The sequence below is a fragment of the Corylus avellana genome, chromosome 4, assembly GCF_965113065.1.
Source record: "Corylus avellana chromosome 4, dhCorAvel1.hap1.2, whole genome shotgun sequence".
In the NCBI taxonomy this organism is placed as follows: Eukaryota; Viridiplantae; Streptophyta; class Magnoliopsida; order Fagales; family Betulaceae; genus Corylus; species Corylus avellana.
In genome coordinates, this window is record NC_142493.1 from 1,362,819 (window position 1) to 1,373,931 (window position 11,113).

The 11,113-nt window shown below is 38.1% G+C and overlaps 3 protein-coding genes across 3 annotated transcripts; 2 read left to right on the top strand and 1 right to left on the bottom strand.

Moving 5' to 3' along the window:
- Positions 1-1,436: 1,436 nt before the first annotated feature.
- LOC148586099 (disease resistance protein At4g27190-like) lies at positions 1,437-4,604 on the top strand. Its single transcript, XM_088516115.1, has 3 exons — positions 1,437-2,372; positions 2,626-3,828; positions 4,018-4,604. The coding sequence occupies exons 1-3, from the start codon at positions 1,437-1,439 to the stop codon at positions 4,588-4,590; spliced, it is 2,712 nt and encodes a 903-aa protein (XP_088372241.1). The 3' UTR covers positions 4,591-4,604.
- A 2,747-nt stretch (positions 4,605-7,351) lies between these two features.
- LOC132178741 (myb-related protein 308-like) lies at positions 7,352-8,330 on the top strand. Its single transcript, XM_059591263.2, has 3 exons — positions 7,352-7,585; positions 7,687-7,816; positions 7,940-8,330. The coding sequence occupies exons 1-3, from the start codon at positions 7,453-7,455 to the stop codon at positions 8,163-8,165; spliced, it is 489 nt and encodes a 162-aa protein (XP_059447246.1). The 5' UTR covers positions 7,352-7,452; the 3' UTR covers positions 8,166-8,330.
- A 688-nt stretch (positions 8,331-9,018) lies between these two features.
- Positions 9,019-10,281, bottom strand: LOC132179980 (mitogen-activated protein kinase kinase kinase 17-like). The gene has a single exon (XM_059592807.2). The coding sequence runs from the start codon at positions 10,146-10,148 to the stop codon at positions 9,066-9,068; it is 1,083 nt and encodes a 360-aa protein (XP_059448790.1). The 5' UTR covers positions 10,149-10,281; the 3' UTR covers positions 9,019-9,065.
- Positions 10,282-11,113: the final 832 nt, after the last annotated feature.

Sequence of the window (11,113 nt, forward strand, 5' to 3'; positions counted from 1 at the left end):
CATTTAATTATTATTTCTCAGACAGAAATTTCTTTCCAAACTAGTCTTGAAAAAATATTCTTTAACCCATTTAAAATGAGATATGCTATAGTGCAATAAAATAACTATTTTTTGCCCATAAAAGTCCTAGGTGGTAAGAGGTCATAGGCTTATCAGTGGATAGAGCCATAACAATTATAGATGGGGCCTATGATCTCTTGCCACCTAACATTTTATGCGCCAAAAATGATTATTTTATTGCATTATAGCATTTCTCATTTAAAATAGTGTCAAGTGTCTATAAACATTTAAAATACACATTAAATTCAATCTAAGTTAATAAACGAATTTAATATGTATTTTAAATGTTTATAGACACTAAATACTATTTTAAATAAATTAAAAAATATTTCCTCTGAATTAATTTAGAGGAAATTCCTGTCCTTTCTCTATTCGTTTTTTATTCTTGCTTTCTTTTTTCATCAACCGTTGTAGCACATGCATGGAGAGTAGAAAAAATTATTTTTAATATAGGAGAGAAGTTGTAGCACATGATGGGCTAATTGTTTATTATTAAAAATGAGATAGTGGGCAATTTTATATTGTATTTGATATACATAACTGAGCTACTGTAGCCAGCAAATTTTCTGATTACTGTAGCTCTTCAACAACTAGTTGTTTTGTTGAGCCCGTTGGGGAGCGTTTTTAGCAGTTTGGCTCAACAAAATAGTCTTTTGACTGTATTTTGTCTATTTTCTTGAGTACAATGTGAATGCTTTTATAGGCTATTTGACTAGTCTTTTATCTATTTGCATAAAAAAAATAATGCTTTTGATTGGTGATAATGAGAAATTGTGTAAAAGGAAAATAATATATATATATATATATATATATATATATATAATTCCAAAACTTCTCCAATGCATTATGATGAGAGGCTTATCCTATAAAATATGTTCATCTCTTTTCTTCTCACTGTCGGCCAGCACTCTTCATCTACCAAATATTTTCAAATGCTGGGGACCCATTTGGTCCCATGTTTTGATTTTGTTAATAAAATACAATAATGTATATATTCAATCGTTATCCAGGTCGAGCTCACGAGCTTCAAACGAGTCCAGTCAGATGGATCATTTACTAATTGAGCGAGTTTATACAGTAACAAGCGGGCTTAAACAGTATCAAGCTCGATTTCGAGTCGAGTTTAACAGGACAGGTATGGAACGGCGAGCCGGCCAGCTCGTTTGCAGCCCTCAACTAGATAAAGCAACCAGAAAGCAAGAAAAGGGAGACACCCAGAAGTCTTGTTATTGTTTATTCCCCACTTCCTTTCTTTTTTCTTTTTCAAAATTACACAAGCTTACTCCTCCTTTGTCTTTCCATTAATTTCTTGGGGTTCTGTCTGTGTAAGAAAGTTTTGAGGGTTTTTGAGAAGGTATTAAGGTCAAACAAGTAATATGGATCATGGCCATTCTCTTTCCCCTCGTTTCCACACAAGAGATCTCCATCTACACCACCACCAACAGCAGCAGCAATTTCACCACCAACAGCAGAATTCAGAAGATGAGCAAAGCGGCAGCAGCGGCCTTAACCGCCCCCAGAAACGCGATCACTACGAAAACAACAACAGCAGCAACAATGAAGGCAACGAACTCGTCATGGGCTCCGGCGGCGAAGGGGAGATCACTAGCAGACCCCGCGAAAGGCCGGCCGGATCCAAGAACAAGCCTAAGCCACCGATCATCATCACACGCGACAGTGCCAATGCTCTACGCAGCCATGTGATTGAAATTTGTAATGGGTGTGATATCATTGATAGTGTTGCTAGCTTTGCCAGGAGACGCCAGAGAGGTGTCTGCATAATGAGTGGAACAGGCACAGTCACTAATGTCACTCTCCGGCAGCCGGCCACACCCGGAGCAATCGTGACTCTACACGGCCGATTCGAGATCTTATCTCTTGCCGGATCCTTCTTACCGCCACCAGCACCGCCAGCCGCGACAGGCTTGACTATATACTTAGCTGGAGGACAAGGCCAGGTGGTCGGGGGAAGCGTCGTCGGGACCCTAATTGCGGCCGGCCCGGTCGTGATCATGGCGGCCTCATTTAGCAACGCCGCATACGAAAGGCTTCCGCTAGAAGAGGAGGAGAAGCTGCTGCCAATGCGACCGGGTACAATTGGGTCCCCGGGTGCGGTCAGCAAACAACAACAACAACAGCAACAGCTCTTTGGAGATGCAAATGCACCTCTTGAAGGTTCTAATTTTTCGCAAATTACTAATGATTCACTGATGCTCTTTGCAACTATTTTCATAGTTATTCCACAAAGGTACATGACTTGTCCCCTTTGGTCAAAATTCAACAAAGAAGCCAACATAGGAAATTTAATCCGAGTTAGATTGTCTTGCCACTAGTCAGTAAACATGGACTCCTGTTTGGAGGTCCAAACATTAAATGTTTAGCATGATGCAGGAGGTGTCTTATCACTTTAGTGGTAATAAAAATTGGTTTAGACAGATTTATTTGTTGGTATTTAATTTCCATTGCATGAAATCAAAATCATGTCTGTTTTAAATTATTTAAAGTTTCCTTTTTTTTTTTTGAATTTTTTATATTGCAGAATTTTTACCGGAACCTTTTGCAGAGGAAGGAATTGAAAAACAAATAACTTCAGAGTCTCAAGGAATGGTGTTTGACGTTGAAACGGCTGAGATGAAGAGTTCTGGTGAAAAAATTGGGGTAGAATTTGAAGCTTCTGGGCAAGATAAGAAGTTGGAAATTGAAGATATTGGGATAGAACGGCCTGAAACTTCAGATATAGACCGTAACACCTTTTCTATTATTCAAGGTGAGGCACATCAATTGTGTCGTATGTGGGGTGGTTTAGGATTAACTGAAACGCCAAAGGAAGAGGACTGGAAAAATGTCAAAGAGATTTACTTGATGCACAATGAGTTATCTAGTTTACCTGAGAATCCAAGGTGCTCCATGCTCTTAGCATTGTTCCTTCATGGAAACCACAAATTGAGAACGATCCCTCCCTCATTTTTTGATAACATGCCTGCTCTCCAAATCTTGAACTTATCTAGGACCGGCATCAGGTCTTTGCCGGAGTCCATTGTCAAATTAGTCAACCTCAAAAGACTATCTTTAAGTTACTGTCATCGTTTCATGAGGTTGTCGCCCAAAGTTGGAGAGCTGAAGCAGCTTGAGGTTCTTGATCTTGAAGGGACAGATATTATGGATTTACCTAAGGAGATTAAGGAGTTAACTAATCTCACATGCTTGAAAGTTTCACTTTATTCATGTATGAGTAATGGTAGGAGAGCCATGCAATCAGATGTAGTGGTTCCTTGTGGTATAATTTCGGCATTGTCTCATTTAGAGGAGTTAAATATGAGTGTGAATCCAGATGACAAACGGTGGAATGCATGTGAGGAAGCTATTGTTACTGAAGTATGTACCTTGCAAAGTTTGAACACTCTTAAATTCTATTTTCCAAGAATAGAACTTGTGAGGCACTTTCTATTGAATAGCCCAATGTGGGTGCATCCATCACTGTCAAATTTTAGATTTACTGTTGGCCATCATGTCAAGCGCACTATGTCTCGACTCCCTAGCGATGTTGAGTTTGAGTTGGAACGATGGGAGAGATGTTTGAAATACATAAATGGTGTGGCTGTTCCTAGAGAGATTAAGAAGGTACTCCAATATTCAACTGCATTTTTCTTGGAACGACATGCAACTGTTAAAAAGCTATCAGATTTTGGCATTGGAAATATGAAGCAACTAAAATATTGTGTTGTGGGGGAATGTAATGAGGTTGAAGTTATTATAGATGCAATAGATGCTCACAAAGAAGATAGTGAAGCAGATGCTCACGAAGCAGATGATGAAGCAGATGCTCATGAAGAAGATTGTAAAGCAGATGCTCACGAAGGAGATAGTGAATCAGATACTCACGAAGAAGATAGTGAAGCAGATGCTCACGAAGAAGGCAATGAAGCAGATGCTCATGAAGAAGATGATGAAGTAGAGGCTTGCGGAGAAGATGGTAGCAGTGGAATTGTATCTAAAACATCTGGTGCTAAAACAATTGTACTTGGATCACTTGAATACCTCTATATATATTATATGAAGAATCTAAGGAGAATATGGGAGGGGCCAGTACAACCAAAGTGTTTATCTCTTCTGAAGTCCTTGGCATTGCGCACATGTCCCCAATTGACCACTATTTTCACAACAGGTTTACTTGATAACCTCTATAATTTAGAAGAGCTTACAGTTGAAGATTGCCCCTCCATTAAAACTTTAGTAAGTTGCAAAATTTCAGCTGAGCCTAAAACCTCTGACTTTCTCCCGAATTTGAAGAGGATTTCGCTTCATTACATGCCTGAATTAGTTAGCATCTCTAGCGGTTTACACATTGCACCAAGATTAGAATGTCTGAGTTTCTATAATTGTCCAAATCTTAAGCACCTGTTGATTGAGGAAATATCCAGTAAAGATTTAAAGAAGATCAAGGGTGAGTGGAATTGGTGGGTAGCATTGAAGTGGAGATGCGGCCGTCCTAGTTACTTGGATGACATTTTTGTTCCAATCAACATATGAAATTGCTGAGTGCTTGAGATTTTCCCTAATAATGGGAATTAGTATGTGCTTTGCCCTATGCAGGTTTCATAATTGTAAGTTTCCCTTTGTCTATTACTTATGCGGATTTCCTTGTCGTTTTTTCTTTTCTAGTTAGGTGTTCTCTCTTGTATACCTCTAGTGTACTTAGGGCGCTTTACACTTTTAATAAAACATACCCATTACTTATAAAAAAAACAATTGTAAGTTGATGCATCCTTGGACTGCTTTCTCTCTGCTTTGCTCATACTCTTGTGTCAAATATGCCTTTGTGTCAACTTATGCCATTGAGCACTGGAGAACAAGAGGGGAACCAGCATCTCAGCTGTCGCTGGAGAAAGAGAGAGGGAGCATCGGAGAGGTCTGGGCTGGGCTCCGGCATCTTCAACGGCAAGTGGGATGGGCTTCGGCAAGGTCTAGGAAGCTGCTGGAGAGAGCACCGGAGAGGGCTGGGCTAGGCTCCGGCAAGGTCTCTATAGTCGCTGGAGAGAGAGAGAGAGAGAGAGAGGAAAAATGAGAGGTTTCGTGGTTGATGGGAGTTAGGGCTGTAAACGAGCCGAGCTTGGGCAACCTAGAGTTGTCCAAACTCGGCTCTTTTAAAAATTTCACGAGCTCAAGCTCATGCCGAGCTCTAAAATTTAAGCTTGGCTTGGCTCACCAATTAAGGAAAATCTCTTGTGCGAGCCGAGCTCGAGCTCATCTAGTAGGCGAGTCAAGCCGGCTCGGCTAATGCTAAAAAAAAAATTAACTTAAATAACTCACTTCCCAATAAGACAAATTAAATTAAATTTAATAATAATAATATATTAGTAAAAACGTTTTACTTCCCAACTAACAAATTGAGGGCAACTTTGCAATTGCAACTCAAAGTTACTTTTGTTAGCATGTGTGATGACACAGATGGATTGGCTCAAAAGGAGAGGCTTGAATCTCCTTTTATAGATTAGTTGCCTAAGGAAATTAAAGGAATTTGCCTTACTCTTTCCATGTGGGACAACTAGAGCCTTGGTTCATAAGAGAGGCTCGCATCCTTTTTATGTATTACTTAAGTGAAAAAGTTTTTTTGCTTTTTCCATGTGGGGACAACCAGACTAGCTAACTATTATTGTGAGAGATGTGTGCTTGATTTTATTTTATTGGTGTGGGACACTTGTAAGCAAACAAATACAAGGAAAAAAAAAAGAGTTTACTCTTAACACTTAATGGTAACAAAAAAAGTTTAATATACATGGTTAATACTACTAATATATGAAATTGACTTTGATACCAAAAAAAAAAAACCGTTTATTATATATACAAATTATCTAACATTTTTTTATTATTATTAACCAATTAGCTCTCTCTATATATAACTAAATCAATTAACTAATTAGTTAACTTAATTTAATACACACAATACACTAGTTAACTATAAGAAGTTATACACTATAAGACTACATTATTAATATTTTAACTATATATATTTAGTATTTATGCTACATACTAAATAAGCATAAATACTATTTATAATATATATAAACTATTTAATAAGTTATATACTATATAATTTATTTTAATATATATATATACACGAGTCTCGCTAATAAGCGAGTCGAGCCCCTATACGAGTATGTTCACGAACTTTAAACGAGCGAGCCGGGTTTTATATGAGTATGTATCGTTTAATAATCGAGTATAGTTTCATGTCCACGAACGGCTAATTTAATAATCGAGTCGGGTACGAGCCAAGCTTTATTGAGCCGATTCCGAGTAAGGTCACGGGTAGATCTTTTCGTTTACAGCCCTAATGGGAGTTAATCATGTGTTTTTGTTCTTGTTTGCTTTTGTGTGATATTCTTAGGTGTCAAATTTTGATTGAGGGCACAAAGAACATGATTTATGCCCGGTCTTATAGAAGTTATCCTCATATTTTTATCGTCTTTTTTTAATCTTAGCAATTACAATCGCCTTAGCAAACTTGCTAGCCAAAAAAATTACATATATAATTTTAACCGTCTATTTTTTCAAAGTATATATATGTCAAGCTCAACATTTTAGTTATCAAATTTTACTATTTTATTTAAATAATTTCAAAGATTTTGTTTTTATTTTGTCCAATAATCAGATCTTCAAAGATTCATCATTTTGTAATGGTTAGTTTCTTATTCAAATATTCATGTTGGTATAATGCTTACTAAGTGCGTTGAGCACTGATTTTTCAACAATTTACACATAGAGGCTTCTATAACCTTTTTAGCATTTCGGCTAACCAAAATAGCTTTTTTGGCAACTTTGGCAATAAAATTTCCTAAAAAAGCTTAAAATTATCCTTCGTCGACCTCAACAATTTTCTAAAACTGTTGGTTAGTGTGAGCACTATGAATGCTTACATACATGGTGAAAAAAACAAAAAAACAAAAAAACAAAAAAAAAGGAATAGGTGGGTGGAAACAGAAATAAAAGAAAAGAAAGGTACGTAGATACGAAAAGGAGGAGGAAAAAGCAAATAACACAAACTAGATGAAACCAAGGGATAGTTCAATTGGTGGTGGACCACGCTTCATGAAGTGAATATCACTAGTTCGAATCTCCTCTCCACTTTTCTTGTGCGGACATGTTAAAAAAAAAATAGAGCTACCTACCAAATCCAGGACTAACTTTATTGCAAGTTGCAGCCACTTGTCTTTCTCACCAACTCGTCAAAATACCCTTCCCGTCGTTTACTTCTCTAAATAAAAAGGTCCCGAGTCAATTGCACCTTCTCCCTGCCATCCAATATCGATTCCCTTTTTTACTCTCTTTCTCCCCCAATTCCCATTCAAGCCTCCATTCCCTATCTCTCCCTCTGGGCAACCAACAGTAGCCATGGGAAGATCTCCTTGCTGTGAGAAAGAGCACACCAACAAAGGAGCTTGGACTAAGGAGGAAGACGAGCGCCTCATCAATTACATCAAACTTCATGGGGAAGGCTGCTGGCGTTCTCTTCCAAAAGCCGCTGGTAATTCATTTTATATAACACTTTCACACACAAACACAGACACAGAAAAGAGAGAAATATTGTGGGGTTTTATTAATTTTTTTTTTTTTTTTTTTTTTAAGGTTTGCTTAGATCTGGCAAGAGTTGCAAACTGAGGTGGATGAACTACCTTAGGCCTGATCTCAAGAGAGGAAACTTCACTGAAAAGGAAGACGAGCTCATCATCAACCTTCACAGCTTACTTGGAAACAAGTACGTACGCGGCCCATAACTCTTCCCTTTTCATGCTTTCTCCCTTCTTCTTTGTGAAATCAAGATGATCTCCTTCCAAGACAAGCAAAAATCTGATGTGGGTTTTATCTTTTGATCTCTCAGATGGTCTCTTATTGCCAGGCGCTTGCCAGGAAGAACTGATTATGAGATAAAGAATTATTGCAAGACTCACATCAAAAGAAAGCTCTACAGCCGTGGAGTTGATCCTCCAACTCACCGCCCCCTCAACGCCGGCGCCACCTCAACCAAAAGCGCCACCGCCATCAACACCACGAGTAGCGAAAACAACACCAACAACAGCAATAACGACAATAATAGAGATTGCTGAGTGGAGAAGCGGCCGTCCGAGCTACTTGGAAAATTAACTTGGAAGAAATAAGTTTCTAAGAACCTCCTGACAAAGAATGAAAATAAAAAGAGCCATTCCTGACTTGGTGGGAAATAATTTGATCAGCTTTCTTGACTTTGGTATTGTGATAACAAAAGTTCAAATCATATTTTTTGACCAAAAATGAAAGGGAAAGTTACAACCAACACTTTGATCCATATTGTTTCAAAACCCCCTAATTTCCCCTTCTAATTTTCGTAGTTTCCAAACGCTTACCTCCCTTTCTTAACAATCTGTTAACAAAAAGGTTTATACTCCATTATTGAAAATGTACCATATTACCTTTAATAAATACTAGGAAAAACTTCACTTTAAATCTCTGAACTATCACGTGATTTGACATACTCTCCTCAAACTTAGAAGCCTCTCAATTTGGATTCCTAAACTTTTAATTGCAGTCAATTTGAACCCTTCGGTTAGATCTTAAATGTTAAAGTGAAACAATGAACGTGACCCACGGTTGGGCCACCTTGTGTCCCTTTTTTGTTCAAATTTTTTTTTCTATATCAAATTTTTTTTAATAAAAAAAAAAAAAAATTAAGGGTAATTTTGTCTTTTTTAAAGTTTTAACAGCAAAATTTAACGTAGAGGGATATTGCAGCCCCATTTTGTGAAGCTGCCTGAATTGCGTTACATTAGCAATATAATCAACTGGTTGGTAGTGTTGTGTAACATTGTAAATATATGATCTGATACAACCAAAAGAAAAAGGAGGTACCATAGGAAAACCGCTAACAAAATTGACAACCTAGCTTTCTCTACTAGCTGTACATTCAAATCCGTGTGTCTACATTTGCATTGTCTCTAAATCTACATTTTTCTCCAAATCTAGTATAGATTTTAAAAGCATCCACCAGACCTGACAGTAATCCAAATCTCTGATGAAGCCAAGTCACTCTCTGCCAGCTCTCTTCTTGCTGTTCTCTCTCTTTCACCACAAGACCTTGAAAATGGGTTTTTGCTTGGCAACTCGTCTCCATTAGTACTCTCTGAATCATCATAATCATTTGAATCATGAATTCCAATGTCGAAGATACTTGCTGGTGAGCATGTGTGTTGCTGCTTTCTTGTGTGTCTCTTCATTGAATTCCTCGAAACAAAGGGATGGTTGAGCAATTCCTCAGCTGTCCATCTTTCTCTGGGGTCTCTCTTGAAGCACTTGTCCAAAAAATCCACCCCCTCCTTTGAGAACTGAATTGGACACTTAGGTGTCTCACTGCTGCATGCAATCTTCAGAACTGCAGCCATTGGATTTGAAATCTCATCACTCCAAGGAGGCCTGCCAGTTCCCATTTCAACAACTGTGCATCCCAATGACCAAATATCAGAAGCAAAATCCATCCCTTCATTTCTCAAAACTTCAGGAGCCATCCACAATGGAGTCCCACCAATAGATTGCCATGAACCTGCTGCTCGAAGCCCATTAGCCTTAATTTCCTTCAGCCTCTTTGCACAGCCAAAATCAGCCAATTTGATGTCTCCAGATGAGCCTAAAAGCACATTCTTGCACTTGAGATCACAATGCACAATCCCATTCTCATGAAGATACTTCAGACCAAGAAGAATCTCTCTTGCATACAACTGAATCACCTCTTCTTCTAGCACCCCACCAAATTTTTCTGCCACATCTGACAAACTCCCCCCAGCCATGTACTCCATGAAGACATTGAGTTTGTGTCCACCGCTCGACAAGTCCTGCCCTAGACACCGGATAATGTACTGAGAATTCAAGCTCTGGAGGATGCTAGCCTCATTCTCCAAGGCCTTAATTCCAGCCCCAGACTCTGTAGATTTCACAACAAATAGTCCTCCAGTGGCTTTGCTCATGGCCAAGTGGACAGAGCCAAAAGACCCTGATCCAATCAACTTGCCCTTCACCCATTCATCAGGATGAAGAAAAGTGCATTGGCAATCTCTGGCCATCTTTTCTGTTCTTTCCAACGTGGAAAAATGGGGTGTGGAAAAACTTTTTTGTTATTCCTGAGCTATGAAACTCCTAGTCCTTCAAAATGTATGCAGAGGTGAAAAAGTTCCCACTTTGAATTAAGCACAAAAAATAAAATGTATAGAATATTTAGACGATGCCAACAACCACAAGCAGAAAGAAAACAGGTTGATCAAACCCAGAATCAAACTCTATTCAGACAATGACATTTACCAAAAACTTAAAGAAAAAATGCTTGTGGCAAAATATAGGCTTTTCAGTATATTTAAGGAAATAGAAAATTACAGGTTCTATGATTTCAGCAAGAACAATTCAATAAGAGTAGAAATCTTACTTTGTAAGATAAAAAATGAAAAATCCAATATTTAGAGCGGTTTCCCGGTAATCGGAAAACCGCCCTCACAGTAAAAGAGATCCCCCCTTCTTCAAAAGCAGGAGTATGTTCTTTTGTTTATCTGCAAATCCTTTTTTGTTGGAAAAGATAGAATAATTTTGAAGTGGGATTGAGTTTATATAAAGAAAGTTAGGTGAAATAAAACGGTTGATGCTCCTAGGCTTGTGGAACTGTTGGAACCTGGTTTTGACAGATAACCAAGAATGAATAACTATCATGTAACGTTTCTGCTGTTTTAATTTGTGGTTGTGTTAGAATTTATAGCAGTAATTTAGTGCTTTAAAAGAAGGGTATTCTAGTAGTTTAAAGATATAATTTGTGGCCCTTCTATGTTGAACAACATGGGCAGTTAGTATTGAGAACTATAAACGGTAAAAAATAGAAAATTTTCAGTTACATGCACGATTACAGGAAAAGGGAATTCTTGCATCACAGCTAGTCCCCTGCACTTTTTTTGTTTTTTTTGGGAAACCCCCGAGACAAGGTCACTTCGTATACCCACCCTTAAAGGGCAAACTCCAAACCCGCAACTAAAACCCCGAGATGTAA